General features: G+C 37.4%; 1 protein-coding gene across 1 annotated transcript in view; it reads right to left on the bottom strand.

The window, feature by feature from the left end:
- MOB1B (MOB kinase activator 1B) overlaps positions 1–20655 on the bottom strand; it is a 61600-nt gene that overhangs the window by 14041 nt on the left and 26904 nt on the right. Inside the window, exons 2-3 of the mRNA XM_027598839.2 lie at positions 7724–7890; positions 3148–3241 (exon numbers count right to left, since the gene is read on the bottom strand). Coding sequence (XP_027454640.1) covers positions 3148–3241; positions 7724–7890 — 261 coding nt within the window. The remainder of the gene's footprint in view (positions 1–3147; positions 3242–7723; positions 7891–20655) is intronic.

Here is a 20655-nt window from a genome sequence, read left to right as displayed (position 1 = left end):
CAGCTTTTTAGAGAAGGTTTCTGTGGAGAAAGTGATCACAGCAGTATTCTAAGTGGCAGTAATTCTCCCTAGTTCACAGGATATTGGTATAATATCAGAAAACCTCACAGTAAAATACTAGTCAATTTCAAGGGGAGAAATGACAAATTTGAGGTAAAGAAACCTTGCAGACACTAAGATGATAAAGTAATCAGGGTTAACATCACCAGTGATGGGATGGTTCACACTGTGTGCCCCCTGATACGATCCACCGAGAAAAAAATGATCATTTCTATGGTGTCCACCCAAGAACGCATAGCCTGAATGTGGTCATAAGGAAACGTCAGATAGCCTGTGTCAGGCGTCCCCAAGACCACCCCCAGGTTTGATGATTTGCTAAGAGGACTTACAGAACTCAGCACACAGTTGTACTCACAGTTATTATTTATTACAGTGAAAGAACACAAACCAAAATCAGCAAAAAAGAAAAAACAAATGGGGCAAAGTCCAGAGGAAACCATGCACAAGTTTCCAAGGGTCTTTTCCCAGTGGAGTCAGAGGGCCCACTTAAATTCCCCTAAGACTCAGTTATGATAACACATGTTAAATACTGTCTACCAGGTAAGGTCATTGGAGACTCAGTGTCCAATAAAAAATGTTTTATTTATTGGGGGATGGCCAAGTAGGCACCCTCTGGGTGGCACATATTAAAATTCTAGAATCCAAGAAGGAAAGCATTAGCCATACTGTTTGTACAAAGAGTTTAGGCATAGTGAGCCAGTCTCATCTTAAGTTAGGGAGGTGGAAACCCTTTTGAAATCCGAGTTCCCAAGGCACCTGGGTGGCTCAGTTGTTAAGCGTCTGCCTTTGGCTAGGGTCATGATCCCAGGGTCCTGGGACAGAGCCCCGCATAGGCTCCCTGCTCATAGGGGAGCCTGCTTCTCCCTCTCCCACTCCTGCTGCTTGTGCTCTTTCTCTTGCTCACTGTCAAATAAATAAAGAAAACTTTAAAAAAAAAAAAGAAAAAAGAAAAGAAAAGAAAAAGAAATCCAACTTCCCAGTTGCTATCCATGGATCAACCTTGTAAATAGGCCTTTCAAGAGATAAAGTCAGGCCTGCTATGTTAACTCTTTTCCATAAAAAGGGCAATACCAGAAAAAGACTGAGAAATTATTCTAAATTGTAGGTACCTGAAGAGATAAGTCAAATAAATGCAATACATATTCCTAGATAGGACCCTGGATCCTAGACCAGAAAGGGAAAACAGATATTGTTGAAGCAGTCATGAAATGTGAATGGTGTCCATGGACTGGAAGAAGTGATCTGGAGGGTCTGTATGCTGACTATGTAGAAGAGTGCCCTTGTTTTTGGAAAATACACAGCTGAGTATGAAGAGAAAAGAGGCATTAATGTCTACAACTTGCTCAAAAGGTTCAGAAAAAATTAATGTTAATGAGTATATACACAGAGTAGTGATGAAGCAAATGCAGTAAAATGTTAATAACTGGGGAATCTGTTGTGAAAGAAATATGGGAATTCCTTATGCTCTTTTGGCAACTTTTCTGTACACTTAAAATTATTGGAAGCTTCAAAGTTTGAAATAGTCTGAAAATAAGTTCTTTTCAAAAAAAATTACCTTAAGAAATATTCAAATCATATTCTTTTGAACAAACTGTCAGTCCTCTTTAAAAGGACTGGATTCCGAGAAACATCTAAACTCACTTGGAATTAATTTGAAGGATAAGGTAGACAACTCCAACTAGGTAACACTTTGCTCAATATGTGAATTTGGTCAAAAAATAAAGTACGACTATGAACTAATAACACTGCATCTCTTGGGTAGTTAGTAATCTGACTCTTTAAAAGTCACCCAAAATAGTCTACAGTAAGTGATTAGCAATCTAAGGTCACAACTTATAATGATAATACTCCTGAACACTTTAAGTTTGGGCAGTGTTGTTTTGTTTTGATATTTACACCTTATATATGATGGGAGTGTAGGATACACTTTATAAAAAGTCACACTAAAAATTAAAACCTCTCTCTTTATGTCTTGTATCAATTAATATTTCTTATAATAATATAATAATACAATGTAGAAAGTAAGAATAGAGGCACTAGAATCGAAGTGACTTAGATTTCAATTCTGGTTCAGCCTGCTTCTAGATAATAGGACCTTGGACATGTTACTTAACCTTTCTCAGACTCAATTTCTTTTCTTACCTCATAGGGTTGCTGTATGAAGTGAAAGATAAAATGTATGAAAGGCCTAACATTTTAGGTAGCATTAATAAATGGTAGCAGTCATTATCAGCCATAGTAATAATAAAATTGTTTCAAAAATTTATTGATCTAAGCAAACATTTACCAAGTGCTAACTAGGTGGCAGGCACTGTTCTTGCACCAAAAGGGATTTAAACAAAGAAGGAATCTAATAGGTTAAATAAGACATGTATAAAGAGTGTAAGTATAATATAACAAAGAAATGTAATCACAAAGACAAAAAAGTTAAATAGATCAGATCTAGTCTGAAAAAAATCAAAAGGTTCATAAAGAAAGAAGCATTTGATGTGGACCTTGCAGATGGGTAAGATTTTTTGAACTATTACCAGATAATGATTGGAGGGAGATGGGAAGAGAAGAAAAATATCCAAAATAATGGAATGAGGGGCGCCTGGGTGGCTCGGTCATTAAGCGTCTGCCTTCGGCTCAGGTCATGATCCCGGGGTCCTGGGATCGAGCCCCGCATCGGGCTCCCTGCATCGGGCTCCCTGCTCCGCGGGAAGCCTGCTTCTCCCTCCCCACTCCCCCTGCTTGTGTTCCCTCTCTCGCTGAGTCTCTCTCTGTAAAATAAATAAATAAAATCTTAAAAAAAAAAAAAAGAATGGAATGAGCAAGTTTTCACAGTATAAGTAATGGAGGGAATAGTGAGGTGTTTCCAGTAATTCAGTTTGGATAGACAAGAGGAGATTCATAAACAGAGAGGAAAGGAGGAAGGACGATTATACAGGGAGAGCCATAAAGCTCAGGCTAAAAAATCTGGACTTAATATATCATTAGTGAACCACTGAAGGAGATGCTAAATAGAGAAACTATATGGTCAGAAACTTTCTTCTTATCTAAGAACTTTTAAGTAAAAATGAGAATTGATCATAAACCATGTCTTACTTTGGGCCAGCTGACATCACTGGACAACTTTCCTCTGTACAGAAATCTGTGATTGTTCCATAAAGCATATTAATCTGATTGAAGAAATCCACAGCTGCAAAGCAAGTATCAGTTTTCAGTAAAAAATTAAATTTTAATTTTACTCAAGGAGAATCCTAGATTTATCAGTGTTCTTTCCTCTACAAAGAAGAGGCAAAAAGCATACACAGAAATCACAACACGTGGCTACTCTGAAATTAGGGGCTTCTGTTTATTAAGTTCATCCTTAGGTGGGTGAAAAAAAAACCACCACAGAGTGGGAGAAATTCTTTGCAACACACAGAGCCAACAAAAATTTGGGGGTGCATCCAACTCCTGATTTTAGCCCAGGTCATGATCTCAGGGTCCTGGGATCCAGCCCCATGTCAGGCTCATCTGGCTCCAGCTTAAAATTCTCTCTTTCCCTCTCCCTCAGCCTCTCCCACCACTCCCACCACCTCCCCACACCCACTTGCACTCTCTCTCAAAGAAGAAAAACATATTGTGTTCAGAATATATGAAGAACTCCTATGCCTTCGGCTCAGGTCATGATCCTGGAGTCCTGGGATCGAGTCCCATGTCGGGCTCCCTGCTCAGCAGGGAGTCTGCTTCTCCCTCTGACCCTCTCATGCTCTCTATCTCATTCTCTCTCTCAAATAAATAAATAAAATCTTAAAAAAAAAAAAAGAACTCCTATGGATTAAAAAGAGAAAGACAACATAGTAGAAAAATGTGAGACAGTTTTGAACCAGCACTTAACAAAAGGAAGCTTCCAAATTGCCAAAAAGCACAAGAGATTGGCAATCATGGAACTGCAAATTTAAATGATAGTGGGATGCCATTCCACAGCTATCAAAAAAGCTACAATGTATCTGAAAATGCAAAGAACTAAGAATATCCAACATATTCTTGAACAAGATGAACATCAAAATTTATGAAGCACAACGAAGAAAACTGTGTGGTCTTAATAAACCAATGGAACAGAATGGAGACCAGACACAGGTTAGCACAGAAGTGTATTAGTTTCAGGTGTACAATATAGTGAGATTCAACAATTCTATACATTATTCAGTGCTCATCACATTAAGTGTACTCTTTATCCTCTTCATTTATTTCACCCATTCCCCAACCTATCTCCACAAATAAATTTCTTAAGAAGAGCACAAAAAGGACTAATAACACAGTTTTCTATGTTTCACTGGATTTATTCCTAGGGTTTTTTATATTTTTGATGCTATTTCTAATTTTGATATTGACTCCAGTAACAATCTTGTTAAATTTATCTATTGGTAATAATAATCTTGGTGTAGTAATAACAATCCTAATATTCTGGTTTTTCAACATTCATTCATATTGACTGAATGAATATGCTTTCTTCCAAGAGAAATTAAGATAACCATCCCACTTGGGTGCCTGGGTGGCTCAGTCAGTTAAGCGTCTGACCTTAACGTGAGATCAAGCCCCACGCTGGGCTCCACCCTGGGTGTGGAGCCTACTTAAGATTCTCTCTCGTCCTTGCGATGCCTGGGTGGCTCAGTCGGTTAAGCGTCCGCCTTAGGCTCAAGTCATGATCTCGGGGTCCTGGGATCAAGCCCCATGTTGGGCTCCCTGGTCACTGCGCTGGAGCCTGCTTCTCCCTTTCCCACTGCCCCTCCCTACCACTCATGCTCTCTCTCTCACACACTCTCTCTCTCTCAAATAAATAAATAAAATCTTAAAAAAAAAAGATTCTCTCTCGTCTTCTCCCTCTGCCTCATCCCCCCTCACACGACCTCTCTTAAAAAAAAAAAGAAAGAAAACAATCCCATGTATAAATGCACCCATAAAAGTAAGATACCTAGTAAATCTAACCAAAGAGGTGAAAGACCTATACTCTGAAAACTATAAAACACTGATGAGAGAAATTAAAGATGACACAAAGAAATAGGAATGTCTTGGAAGGACATGGATTGGAAGAGCAAATGTTAAAATGTCTATACTACCCAAATCAATTTACAGATTTAATGTAATCTCTATCAAAACATCAACAGCATTTTCCACACAACTAGAACAAACAATCCTAAAATTTGTATGGAACCACAAAAGATCCTGAATAGCCAAAGCAATCTTGAAAAAGGAAAGCAAAGCTGGAGGTATCACAATTCCAGATTTTAAGGTGTATTACAAAGCTGTAGTAATCAAAACAGTATGGTACTGGCACCAAAAGAGACACATAGATCAAGGGAATAGAACAGAAAACCCAGACATAAACCCAGAATGGTCAATGGTCAATTAATCTTTGACAAAGCAGGAAAAGAGTAATGCAATGGGAAAACTGTTCAGCTACATGTAAAAAAATGAAACTGTACCACTTTCTTACACCAAACACTAAAGAAACTCAAAATGGATTAAAGACCTAAATGTGAGACACAAAACCATAAACCATAAAAACCCTAGAAGAGAGCACAGGCAGTAATGTCTCTGACACAGAAGAGAGCCACATTTTTCTAAATATGTCTCCTGAGGCAAGAAAAATTAAACTATTGGAACTACATCAAAATAAACAGCTTCTACATAGCAAAGAAAACAACCAACAAAGCTAACAGGAAACCTACTGAATGGGAGAACGTATTTGCAAAAGGCCTATCTGATAAAGGGTTAATATCCAAAATATATAAAGAATTAAAAAACACCCAAAAAACAAATAATCCAATTAAAAATGTGGCAGAAGACATGAACAGACATTTCTCCAAAGAAGATATACAGATGGCCAACAGACACATGAAAAGATGTTCATCATCACTTACCATCAGGGAAATGCAAATCAAAACTACAAGATATCAACTCACACCTTGTCAGAATGGCTAAAATCAACAACACAAGAAACAGGTGTTGGAGAGGATGTGAAGAAAAGGAACCCTCAGGCAGTGCTGGTGGGAATGCAAACTGATGTAGCCACTGGAAGACAGTATAGAGGGTCCTCAAAAAACTAAAAATAGAATTACCATATGATCCAGTAATTCCACTACTGGTTATTTACCCAAAGAAAACAAAAACACTAAATTCGAAAAGATATATGCACCCCATGTTTATTGCAGCATTATTTATAACAGCCAAAATATGGAAGCAAGCCAAGTAAGTGTCCATTAACAGATGAATGGATAAAGAAGATCTCTCTCTCTCTCTCTCTCTCACACACACACGCACGCGCACACACACGCACACACACACACAAGTATTACTCAGCCACAAAAAAGAATGAAATCTTGCTACCTGCAACAACATGGATGGATCTAGAGAGTATAATGCTAAGTGAAATAAGCCAGTCAAAAACGACAAATACCATATGGTTTCACTCCTATATGGAATTTAAGAAATGAAACAAAGAAAAGAGACAAACCAAAAATCAGACTCTTAACTATAGAGAACTAGTGGTAGCCAGAGGGGAGGCGGTGGGGGCTGGGGGGGAAATGGGTGAAACAGGTGAAGGGCATTAAGAGTACACTTATCTTGATGAGCACTGAGTAATGTATAGAATTGGTGAAACACTATCGTACATCTGAAACTAATATAACACTGTATATTAACTACACTGGATTTAAAATTTTTTTAAAGTCTACCCAAAAATAAAAGAGTATCTCAAACATATTTTACTAACTTCAAAAATCATTATTGAATTGCCTTAAAAAAAAAGCATAATGTAAACAAATAACTGAGTATGCTACTGAAAAAGGCAATTTAGTATAGTGGCTAAAGTGTAGTCTCTACTTGTCATGATGAACACTGGGTGATGCATGGAAGTCATGAATCACTATATCGTACACCTGAGACTAATACAATGCTGTACGTTAACTAACTGGAATTAAACTAAAAACTTAAAAAAAAAAGTGTAGTTTTGGGTCGCCTGGGTGGCTCAGTCGTTAAGCGTCTGCCTTCGGCTCAGGTCATGGTCCCAGGGTCCTGGGATCAAGCCCCGCATTGGGCTCCCTGCTCCGCGGGAGGCCTGCTTCTCCCTCTCCCACTCCCCCTGCTTGTGTTCCCTCTCTCACTGTGTCTCTGTCAAATAAATAAAATCTTTAAAAAAAAAAAAAAAGTATAGTTTCTAAAATTCTAAAGCTCTATATCTGAGCCCAGTTTCTATCATTTGATAGCTGTATGACCTAGGCAAATTACTAATCTTTCTGTCTCACCTTCCTTATCCATATTAAACTGAAATAACAACAGAACCTACATCATGAGGCTATAAAGATGAAATAAAAAGAATCCATGCAGAAAGGGTAACTGAGGGCCAGACATAGAATTAATGTTCCATAAATATTAAATGCTGTTATTATTACAATTTTTTCTACTGAAGATGGTAAATCTATGCTTTGTGTTACATTGTAACAGGAGATAAAAAATTTCAAAAAACTCCATACTCACAAATATAATAACATAAAGGCTAAAGTGGATTGAGGTATCACTTTAACTGTGGCATTAGGTTTGATAACTAGATCCTTGAACAAACATCCAAACACTCATCTACAATGAGGCTACTAACCTAATTTAGAGTCTACCTAGAAACAGATAGGCTACTTACTGTTCACTGCAACCCATTCATTTAGATCTTCCCCCTCAGGAAGCATGACAGCCATCCGGAGATTGCCACTACCAAGTGTGGCTTCTGCATGCTTTAGGAGTTCATACTGGTGAGAACCCTCTGGGATGTTCTTCTTTGGTTTAAACGTTTTAGAGGAGCGGCTACCACTATGAATAGAAAAGAAAAAAAGAACCTCAATATTTAAGGCATGACTTTCAACAGAATATTCCACATTGTACTACTGAATAAAGTAACATTGAGGTGATCCTAAAGTCCACAAATAGCCCTAAATTGTATTGGATACATTAAATCCCAGCAAAATAATTGTTGTAGACAAACCATGAGAGATGATGGACTCTGAAAAACAAACTGAGGGTTCTAGAGGGGAGGGGGGTAGGGGGATGGGTTAGCCTGGTGATGGGTATTGAGGAGGGCACGTTCTGCATGGAGCACTGGGTGTTATGAACAAACAATGAATCATGGAACACTGCACCAAAAACTAATGATGTAATATATGGTGATTAACATAACAATAAAAAATTTAAAAAAAAAAAAAAAATAAAAATAATTGTTGTAGCTACTATGTTTGATACCCAAAACTCCTACAAACCTCTACATTCCCTACTGCAACTCCCTAGGAGAAAGATAATTTTTAGCTATAATTCATCCAGCTTTTCACAATAAATTAATGATTCAGGATTATAAATTGTAGTCTACAAGAACAAAGTACTTGTTTCCGGTCATTTTATTCCTTTTCACCCCTATTAAGTCTCTCATTCTAATACAAATAATTTATTTCCTTCATTAAAGATAGTTTTATGTCAATAAAACATAAAAACCCTAGAGTGAGAAAGAGAAGCTACATGTTCTGCCCAATTATAGGAAGCAACAGCAATCTTAATCCAGAATTTCACATATGCAGGTAAGTAGCTAGACATTAATATGGCTGACTTGCTCAAATTTCTGAATTCGTGTGGATACACACATGCATTTTTTAAATGGGTCAAATGAAACTAGTCTTAGAAATGGTTTTAAGAGTTTTTAAGAGATAGATTTTTCTATTAATGCTATCAAATTCTTATCAAACTGTATTATATCCCAGTCATCCCTTCTCAATACTTCCCTTTTCTTCTCTTCATATAAAAAAGGAACAGTTAAGAATGAATTAGAGGAGGCTGGGTAAGTGGCAACTCTGTAAAGTTTAATGTTACTAAATCCATACCACCAAAACATTCAGACATGTGAGCTTATACATACGAAAGAGGAATTCCAAAAAGAATAGATGAACAATAGTTATACTTTCCAAGCTCTCCATAGCTTTTCACTCACTACCCCTTCTCCCAAGCTTAATCCCATGATCTCTCCTGTCTTCCCCAAGGTAAAGGGTAGTTCTCAATGTTGCTTACATATTATAGTCACTTGATATGCTTTCCAAAAAGTACTGAGGATCCTGAGATAAACTAAGAATCTACCAATCAACCCAAATATCCAATCAAATGACAAGTATTTTTCATTTCTAAGGCAATGGCATTCTCCTTTAAACCGGTCTCGTCTCAGGTGTTCAACTGGAGTAAACTGAGGTTCTTCAACTCTAACACTGCCCCCTCTCCCTGCCAGGTATCTCTACTTAACAGTCAAGGTATCTCTAAAAGCCCTGATCAGACATTACTCCTCTGCTTAAAACCACTCAGTGGTTTAAAAAAAAAAAAAAAAAAAACCACACTCAGTGGTTTTCCAATGCTCTCAAAGTAAATCCAAATGTCAAACATTAGACACAGTCAGGCCCTGGACCAACAGTAGAGTACAGAAACTCTTCTTCAGTTTAGTCAGATAATGCATTAAACACCAAATTCTCTCCTAGCATCTCTAAAATACAAAAACACAGAAAAGATCATTATGGCTACACTAAGCTTGAGACTTACTTCATTTTCCTGCTCTTCTCACCCTTTGTTTATCAAAATTTAGTGTGAGAAACAACAAAGACATTTCACTAATTTATGTGTGATTAATTACAAAAATAACTCTCCTGTGACTAATCTGGTGCATGTCTTCAGGCAGGGTGTAAGTTAAGTACACTCCCCTTAATTAGCCACTCTTCAGACTAATACAGCAACTGAGGATGGGACACGCTATTCTGAAAAGGGCTGGCAAAGTACATGAGCTACAGGAACATCAGTTGTGCCTGCACTCAAGAGGAAGGTCAGAGCCTCACCTGCCCCCCAAAACCATCTATTTATTGAATCACTCAGCCACAAAATTTTAGGCTTCCAAATGTTTTTTGATTGATGTGCCATCCAGAATTGGTCTTCCACAAAGCTAAGTAAATCTACCCCATAAGACTTTATTCTTGAGTAGAAAGAAAAAAAAATCTGAGTTCGATTTTGTGAGGGCCAGCTATGTTTTCTCAGGCAAATACCCCAACCTTCTTGAGTCTATTCTTTCTTAAACAGTGAAAGCCTAATAAAAATAACAAAACATCACCACTACCTATATGACAGATCTGCTGCAAAATGAGAAAATATATGTGAAAAAGTTTTTAAAACTGTAAAATGCTGTGCACATAAAATGCTAGTTTTTTTCATTGTCCTTCCTGTTTCTGAACCAGAATGACAGAGTAACAAAGGAAATGGTAGAGCAATATCCAAAGCTGGATTCAACCACTATTCCCACCCTCTTCTCCTAAGACTGGATAGGGGGAAAATATAACCTTACTTTTACACATCAAGTTTACATAAGAAGTTTTAAAATTTTTGTTCTGTTTTTTCATGCTATTCCCATAACAAGGTTCAGATGATCTAATGCTAATTGTGGGACTAGACTGGAAATCAAGAAACAAGGTTCTATTCCTCATTTTGCTATTTTCTTCTTATGTTACTTAGAAAACCACAAATTATCATCTGGGCTTCAATTTCTTTATTTTGTTTTTTGAAAGTCTAGAAAATAACTTTTTACAAAAGGTTATAATTTAAGAGATGAGATAATATTTATAAAATGATTTTAGTTCCTTGGAAACTGTTGACTCCTTTCTCCATTCCTCTTTTCCATGTACATTCAAACTTCCAAAATGTTCTCAAGTCCTTTAATTTTCTTTCTCTCTAAGCTTTCTGCTTTATTCAGGCAGAATAACCTAACCATTTCAATATTTTCTAAATATTCTTTTTAAAAACCACATTCAGCTTTTTCAACCTGAAACTTCTACCAGGATCCACCCTACCCTGGAAGGGGTAGTCAGTACTGCTCCCCATTCCTAAGTCAAAAGACCAACTGACAGAGTCCTCAAGTTCAAAAGCACAAATATGAAAGCATATATGCAAAAGTCCTCATCGATGAGTACAAGATCTCATAATAACAATGTATGGCCAAATGCATATATCTCATATGGCATTTTAAGACATTTGATGCAAATATTCAAAAACATTTTCAATAACACAAAGTATGCTGCCCTTCCACCCCACCCTCCTCAGAAGAAATCTGTGTGTCAGAAGAATCTCAGAAGAAATATCTTGTATATCCTTCCAAAGAGTCTATGTCTAAACAAGGCAAAGAACACCTGGGCCTGTTTTTGTTTTTACACAATTGTTGCATGCTATACTAAATAATGTTTTTCAGTAAACATATCCAGGAGATGGTTGTATATTAAGACAGAACTAGATCTAACTTATTCTTTTTAAGACTGAATAGTACTTCCTTATATAAATGTATAATATGTCTTAGTCACTTAATGATAAACATTTAGGTTGTTTCCAGTCATTTGTTATTACAAACAACACTGAAGTAAGTATCCTCCTGCACATGCATATATGAAGGATAAATCACTAAAAATAAAATTGCTGTGCTAAAGGACATTCACATTTTTAAATTTTATATAAGCTATTTTTCCCCAAATAAGCTGTACCCTTTTACAATCCCATTGACAATGCATGAAAATAGCTATGCACATTTTCAGTCTTAGACAACAAGGATTCTAACTGCTAATTATTCTTGTATGGCTCCTAACACAGTATAACTTTATGAGAATTTGGGGCTTTCTGATTAAAATGTGAATGATACATTACATATAAGGGAGTTGAACTGATAATTCATGGCATTACCCTGAGGTCTTTTCTTTCCAAATAAACCAGGATTCAGGATTGTTTGTCCTGGTCAGTCAGTCCTCTTATTCACACCAGAAGGCCAATTAATTTTTTTTCATATTCAAATTTTTTATTATGTTATGTTAATCACCATACATTTTACATCATTAGTTTTTGATGCAGTGTTCCATGATTCATTGTTTGCATATTAACATCCAGTGCTCCATTCAGTACGTGCCCTCTTTAATACCCATCACCAGGCGAACCCATCCCCCCACCCCCCTCCCCTCTAGAACCCTCAGTTTGTTTCTCAGAGTCTCTCATGGTTTGTCTCCCCCTCCAATTTCCCCCCCTTCGTTTTTCCCTTCCTGCTTTTTTTTTTTTAACATACAATGTATTATTTGTTTCAGAGGTACAGGTCTGTGATTCAACAGTCCTACAGAATTCACAGCGCTCACCATAGCACATACCTTCCCCAATGTCTATCACCCAGCCACCCCATCCCTCCCACCCCCCCCACTCCAGCAACCCTCAGTTTGTTTCCTGAGATTAAGAATTCCCTCATATCAGTGAGGTCGTATGATACATGTCTTTCTCTGATTGACTTATTTCACTCAGCATAATACCCTCCAGTTCCATCCACGTCGTTGCAAATGGCAAGATCTCATTCCTTTTGATGGCTGCATAATATTCCATTGTATATATACACCACATCTTCTTTATCCATTCATCTGTCAGTGGACATCTTGGCTCTTTCCACAGTTTGCTGCTATAAACATCAGGGTTGTCCTGACACAAGTCAGGCCAATCAATTTCTAAAGCAAGACAGGTTGATTTTCCTAAGGGAAAACCCTAAATCCACCTTCCTTATACTTAATTAGTCATCCAATTTGATCTACCCTTTCTAAGTTTCAACAGCATTATTTATCTCCTCTTTGAGAACCTAAAGAATAGATTAGTTCCCACAGTGACACCTAGGTTAATTCCCATAAACCATTTCCTACCATCTCAACACTGTCACATCCATTATTACCCTTAATTTTAATCCTTTATTGTCCAATCCAACTATCAATGAAGTTGATATTTTCAAATTTGGACAAGAGAATCTTAAGGCTAAAGGAAATGAGGCAGGGGGGAGATACGCAGAGAACTCAAAACAGGGCCACTAGCAAGGGTTAGAAGGTTATCTGTATGTTTTACTGACACTGAAGAACATGACAATTATCTTAAAAAGGTTCTTAACATTACCAAGCCTCAGCTTCCTCATCTATAAAATGGGAATAATAATATCTACCTTACTACTGAACCCTGTGGTAAGAACTCCACTAATATTTGTTCTCTTTGCACCACCTCTAGGTACCAACCTGTTATTTCCATAGGTCTAAGTCCAATACTAAAGACCAGGTACTTGATAAACAGTTGTTAATTGATAGTTTCAATGAACTTCAGGTTAAGAACTCCTACATCAGAATAGTAATGATGAATGTATTATATAACATATATTATCTATTTCATATATATATTATACATATATGATATATTAACTAACATTTGCTGCAGGCTTTGTGCTCAGAAGTATTTTACATGTAACATCTCATTTAATCCTTTTAACTCTACGATGTACAGGCTATTATTTTATTTTATGGATAACAAAACTGAGGCTTAAAGAACTTACATAATTTGCTCAAGATTGTAAGAGTGGTAGATAAAGGAGCCAGAATTTAAATCTAGGATTTAAATCTTTAAAGCCCATTCTTTTACCCACTACCAAAGACTACATGATACTTATCTTTATCTTCTATCCAATTATTTCTAACAATTTTCTTCCTAAATCACCATAGTTTAATTAAACCACTTATGAAAAAGCACAAGACTAATTCAAACTGAGTATCAGGCACATTTTCAAAACAATCTTCAAACTACTTAATTCCATTTCTTCTCCTCCTATCTCTTCTAATTTATATGAATATTTAGTACTACCATTAAGAAAAAATAAAATCCCGCCAGAGAGCAATTTCTCTCAAAGTTGCCGAACATAATAATGCTTTCAGAAAGGCAGATGTGTGCCAGCAAAAAAAGTTAGAAATTACCAAAATCAAGGAGAACATGCTCTAAAAATAATAAAGCTAAAGGCTATAGGCTAAAAGCTATGAGTATCAAAAAGATCATCTTCATCCAAGAAAGTGAGCAATCTGAACAAACATACCTACTTACATTTCTCCCTAACCCTAACATTCTTTTCTTTTTTAAAAAGATTTATTTATTTTAGAGAGAGAGAGAGAGCACACACACACAAGCAGGGGAAGGGAGAGAAAGGGACAGAGGGAGAGAGAGAATCTCAAGCAGACTCCCCACCGAGCATGGAGCCCAACACAGGGCTCCATCCCAGAACCCCCAAGATCATGACCTGAGCTAAAACCAAGAGTGGGACTCTCAACCGACTGAGCCACGCAGACACCCCATGTCTAACATTCTTTTTAAGTCACTGTTATTAGTGGTACTATTGCTGCTATCATTAATGTTAGGAAAGTAAAAAGTCCTTAACATTGCTAGAAAGCAAGAAAGAAGGCTATCAGTAGACCAGAAATTGAGGAATTCTGGTAAGATTAAAAAGCTGAGGGCCCCTGGGTGGCTCAGTCATTAAGCATCTGCCTTCGGCTCAGGTCATGTTCCCAGGGTCCTGGGATCGAGCCCCGCATCAGGCTCCCTGTTCGGCGAGAAGCCTGCTTCTCCCTCTCCCACTCCCCCTGCTTGTGCTCCCTCTCGCTGTGTCTCTCTCTGTCAAATAAATAAATAAAATCTTTTAAAAAAAATAAAATAAAAAGCTGATGAGAATACATCTGAAACTAGGAGGATATTATATGTCAATTATACTTCAATAAAAAAACAGATTTAAACAAATGTTGATGAGATACAGTGACAGAAAAAGTCTATCTTTAAAAAAAGAAGAAAAAAAAAAGGATGCCTGGGTGGCTCAGTCCGTTAAGCTTTTGCCTTCAGCTCAGGTCATCCCCAGAGTCTTGGGATCGAGTCTGCATCAGGCTCCTTGCTCCCCCGGGAGCCTGCTTCTCCCTCTGCCTGTGGTTCCCCCCTGCTTGTACTCTCACGCTCTCTCGTGCTCTCTCTGGCAAATAAATAAAATCTTATTAGAAAATCTAAAAAACCTGGCCTAGGACATGCCCACTGATACATGCTATAACATGAGTGAATCTTGATAATACTATGCTAGTGAAAAGAACTCGGACACAAAATATGTAGTATCACATACCATATGACTCCATTTATATGAAATGTCCAGAATAGGTAAATTCGTAGAGACAGAAAATAGGGGCTGGAGAGGAAGAAATGGAAGAGTGACTACTAATGATACAAGGTTTCTTCTGGGGTGTGATGAAATGTTCTGGAATTAGATAGCCAGGATGGTTGCACAACTTTGTTAATACACTAAAATCCGGGGCACCTGGGTGGCTCAGTTGGTTGGGCGACTGCCTTCGGCTCGGGTCATGATCCTGGAGTCCTGGGATCCAGTCCCGCATCGGGCTCCCTGCTCAGCGGGGAGTCTGCTTCTCCCTCTGACCCTCCCCCTTCTCATGCTCTATCTCATTCCCTCTCTCAAATAAATAAATAAAATCTTAAAAAATTACACTAAAATCCACTAAACTGTACACTTTAAAAGACGAGTTTTATGGTGTGTGAATTATAGTTCCATCTTTTACATTTTTCAAAGAATAATCTTTATTATTAAAAAATGCTGGGATGCCTGGGTGGCTCAGTCGTTAAGCGTCTGCCTTCAGCTCAGGTCATGATCTCAGGGTCCTGGGATCGAGTCCCACATCGGGCTCCCCACTCAGCAGGAAGCCTGCTTCTCCCTCTCCCACTCCCCCTGCTTGTGTTCCTGCTCTCACTATCTCTCTCTGTCACATAAATAAGATTTTAGAAAAAAAAATGCTTCTCACCACCTCAATAAGTCAGTTTCTTTCATGCACGTCCAAATTACATACTCTGACCATCACCTATGTTCTAAGTAGCACTCTTCTAAGCGCTGAGACACAGCACTGAACAAGAAAGACAAGATCTCTACTCTCATGGTGGGGATGGAAAGAAGAAGAAAGATTCCAATATTTGTAGGTAGAACCAACAAGACTCACTATCGGATTTCAAGATTTGTGGAAAGTGGTGACGAATCAAGGATACCTAGGTTTTTAGTCTCAAGTAGGTAGAAGATAGGCCCTTTATGGAGGGTTTTGGACATATTAATTTGAGATATCTATCAGACATTCATATGGATATGTTAGGTAGGCAACTGTATTTACAAAACTCAGGCTCTAGAGGAAAGATCAGACTAAAGGTAACAGATAATTTTGCTAATTTCACTGGTTAGCACAGTGCCAAAAGATGCACTAGTGTATTATTAAATGAGTATTTTATAAGCTATGAGAAGTCTTATAGTAGTAAAGAAAATTGTTTATGATTTAGTCCAGGGCTTCCCAAACATCTTTAGTCATGGAAACTTTTCTTCCGTATTTTAACATCTTGCTCTTTAACACATTATTAGGGAATATTTTACCAGTATATTAAACTGATAACTGGGTTGCCCCTCAGTGTAAAGTAGGTTCACAACATTTACAACTTTATAAAGTATAACTCAGTGACTTCATATAAGAACAGGTAGAGGGTTGGTCAATTCACTATTTAATGCCCCACATTTTACAATCTAATCCTTAGAAAATAATAAAGCACTTCACACACAAAGGCCAATTAGTTTCTACACCTGTGAAGTGATCTAAGGCATTATCTCAACTACAGGCGAAGACACTAAAGTTTAATCACTCATCTTCAATCACCCTCTGAGCTTTTGAGTCGTATATTGGCAGCAGTTTCCTTTGCCCAGCACTAAGTTCATTATTCCAGTCAGTAAATAGGTACTGAAACCGCAAGAGATTTTAGGAAGTGCCCAGAGGCAAACATCTGGGTGATTTCCATGCAAGGCAGTGACTCCATTTTCAGAATCCTATACAATTTACTGCACTGTTAAAGGGAAGAAAGTGAATTTTGCCTGTGCAGAGCTCAGAATGAACATCAATCTAGCAACTGAGTTGGCAATAATTCCAAATATACTGGTATTTCAACCAAGACAACTCTAGGGAGCTTAAACATCACTTCTTTTATAAAATTTTTTCCTAACCGCCCAGGAAAAACTGTCTATTCTCTCGTGTTTCACTGTAGCTTAAAGTACCTATAATACCTTATGTATTTTTGTGTTTGTTCTTTTTTAGATAGTACACTGGAGATCAGTATCACCAATTATGTAGGACTATTATGACAATACATTTAAAGCAACTTAGTTTTAAGGTAGCTGTCACACAGCATATGCGCAGTATAGGAACTGACAGCTTTAAAATGTTCAGGGAATGAATGACTATATGTATATGCACGTTTACATGCATGTATACACATATGTATATGAGTATGTATAAATAAAACACCAATCCTCATTTTATCCCTGTCTTAGTCTGTTCAGGCTGCTGTACCAAAATATCACAGACTGAGTGGCTAATAAACAATACAAGTTTAGTTCTCACAGTTTTAGGGGCTGAAAGTACAAGAACAGGGAGCCAACATTGTCAGGTACTGGTGAAGGCCCTCTTCTGCGGTTGCTGCCTGCCCACTTCTCTCTGCGTCTTCATATGGTGGAAGGGGCCAGGGATCTCTGTGGGTTGTTTTGTTTTTTGTGGTTTTTTGTTTGTTTGTTTGAATAAGGGCACTAACCCCAGTCATGAGGCCTCACCTCCTAATACCATCACATTGGGCATTAGGAGTTCATATAAATTTGGGGATACACATTCAGACCATTGCAATTGTACTGCCACACTTACACTAATCCATAAAGGGTTAAATCATTCCCTCTCTTGCTTATTTGTTTGCATTTTACACTAGAATGTGAATTAGTCAAGAATATAGATCATGTCTTAGTCACCCTTGAATCCCTAGTACCTAACACAGAACCTGGGATGTAACAGACACCTAACAAATGTTTATTTAACTTTAAATAATGATGTTGAAAGGGGAGAAAAAACTGTCCTTATTGCAAGGAGCAGTTGGTCCCAATATTAAAGAAAAAAAAAACTGATCCTCTGTCTTTATTTGGCACAACAAATCTAAAAGATTTTAACTGCAACGTAAGTAGCAGATGGATCTGGGTTATTCCTAATCCGGGTAACAAAATTTCATTTTCAATCTTGGGCCCTTTGTAGTCCTGCCCTACTTAAACCTTGGTTTAAAAACTGGTCAATCAAAGCAAGACATCTCAGCAATGTTAAACAAGCTTACTCCTCCCACTGAGGGGGGGGAAGGGAAGAATTAGTTTTTACAGTTTTTTTATTATTGAAATACAATTGACATACATTGTTATATTAGTTTCAGGTGTACAACATATGGATTCAACAATTCTATATGTTACTCAATGCTCACAGTAAGTGTAGTCACCATCTTTCACCATATGTTATTACAAAATTATTGACTATATTCTCTACACTGTACTTCTTTTTAAGACTATTTATTTATTTGACAGGGAGAGAGGGAACACAAGCAGGGGGCAGCGGGAGAGGGAAAAGCAGGCCCCCTGCTGAGCAGAGAGCCCAATGTGGGGCTCGACCCCAGGACCCTGGGATCATGACCTGAGCTGAAGGCAGACGCCACCCAGGAGCCTCTACACTATACTTTTCATCTCTGTGATGTATTCATATATATATATATATTTTTAATAACTGAAGAGGTTGCCATATCCTCCCATACTTTAAAGTTATTTAATCATACTTTAAAAGCTAATAAGCACTTCCTTGTAATAATAGGATTCTTTTTTTCTTTTTTTCCAAAGCAAAACAGCAGAATTACCCTGGTATTTAATCCAATACTATGACCCATTTTAAAGGATGCAATAAAGGACCAAGTCTGCAGCCCTGGCAGTAATGGAACAATCTTTTTTTTTGGTTTTTTTCGGTAGGCTCCATGCCCAACATGGGGCTCAAACTCACGACCCCAAGATCAAGGTCATATGCTCTGCCAACTGAGCCACCATTTGTCCCCTGGAACAATTTTTATATCAGATATAGATCTCAAGTTAACACTAAGAGCAAAGGCTCACCTACAATTCCTGTTGTCTATCATTTGCCTACAAATACAAAGTAGTAAAGCAATAGGTGTACAATGCAAAATATAGCAGTTTTGTGGTCTAAATGCTAGGAAATTAAATTCTTATAATAAAACCAGCCTAACTAGGAAAAAAATATGAAGTTAAAATCAGAGCCTACTCTCCTTATCTCATATACTTTTAACTGAACTTTCTTTTTTCACTGGATGTCTAGTCATCCCCAGAGAATTAATTCAGGTATCATTTTCCTCAGGAGGCTTCCCTGATAGCCTAAACTGGATTAACGAAGCCTCCTCTGTGTTCACATAGGTCACTATCATGCGTCTCTATTTTACAATGTACTATGAGTTTCTCAAAGCAAGAACTACTTCTAAGTCAACACTGCATCTCCAGAACCTAGCAGAAGGCATAGGTTAGATCTTCGATAAATGTCTGTTGAACCAAACCAATAAAGGACTCCAGGCCAAAAATAGTAAGGTAAAGCAAATATTTTGGCAATGTTTGCTAAATTCATATTCTGGGCTTATAAAATTAGGTTCAGTCTTAACAGATATAAGTAGCATAGCACATACTACATTACTACATATGTATGGTGGTATACATATTTTCCTTTAAACTAACATTTTTGGTAGTCAATTAACAAATGGAATGGTCTAAGCACAAAATTACAGCTTGAGACTGTAGGATTGGATTTACCCTGACATAACAGTTTAAACTTCAGGGATCCTCAATGGCAGGGTCCCTTCCAAGTGCAAGAAGGAGTCCTAACAATGTGCTCCCATGGTCATATGTTTTCACAAAAAGTTGCAAAAGTAAGCTAATTGCAAGTGGTAAGACTGCTTTCTCTAACTCCTGCTCCATCCTTGGTTAATGCAGTGTTCTGGGTATTTCGCTAAAAGGAGGTTGAGGTGGGAGATGTATTTAGGTTTCACAGGATACGTGTAGTTCTCAATCACTTCCATGTATGATTAAATTACCACCAGTCTAGGTATAGGAATGACTACCAGGAATATTCCTATCACCCAAGCACTGCCTTATCTGGTGTCATTTACACTAATGCACAGGATCAAGAGTCATCTAGATATGAGCTCCACAGGATACTGGCAGAAACATAAGAACACTGTAATATATATCACCTATGGGAGAAACTTAGTAGAGATATACTCAAATATGACAACAATCTTAAAATAGTACATGATATTCGCAATGAGTTATAACTCTGACTCTTGGAAGCTATCAATAATAATAATAAACAACACATTTTGATCAGTCATGCTAGAAGAAAGAGGAAATAATCCTTCCATTCTCTCAATAGAAAACAGTAACCCTATTTTACAAAGTGTTGACAAGAGGTCTGAAAGTATGCAACCAAAAAATGTTAAGTAAAAATATATTAAGGTATATCAGGCAGTTAATTTTTAAAAATGTTATTTTTCTATATTTTGTGATATTCATTGACTTTGTTTTATTAAGTATGTAATTTATTGTGGTATTTTTACTCAAAATATTTACTTTGCTACCGAATTTTGTATTCATAAGTTTTTATTCATTTTCTCAAGAAGGGCCCCCAAATCTCTACCAAATCTCTAGTCTCTATCCATTTTAAGGATCACTAAAGGTACTGACAGGTGGAAAATTAGAAGTTGGCTGATATAACTGATTCTCTCAATTATCCACACATAAACCTACTTAGTCAAGTACCTTCCCAG

The sequence above is a fragment of the Zalophus californianus genome, chromosome 2, assembly GCF_009762305.2.
Source record: "Zalophus californianus isolate mZalCal1 chromosome 2, mZalCal1.pri.v2, whole genome shotgun sequence".
NCBI classification, from domain to species: Eukaryota; Metazoa; Chordata; class Mammalia; order Carnivora; family Otariidae; genus Zalophus; species Zalophus californianus.
The sequence above is the reverse complement of the archived record's forward strand: the minus strand, read 5'-3'. Positions and strand labels throughout refer to the sequence as shown.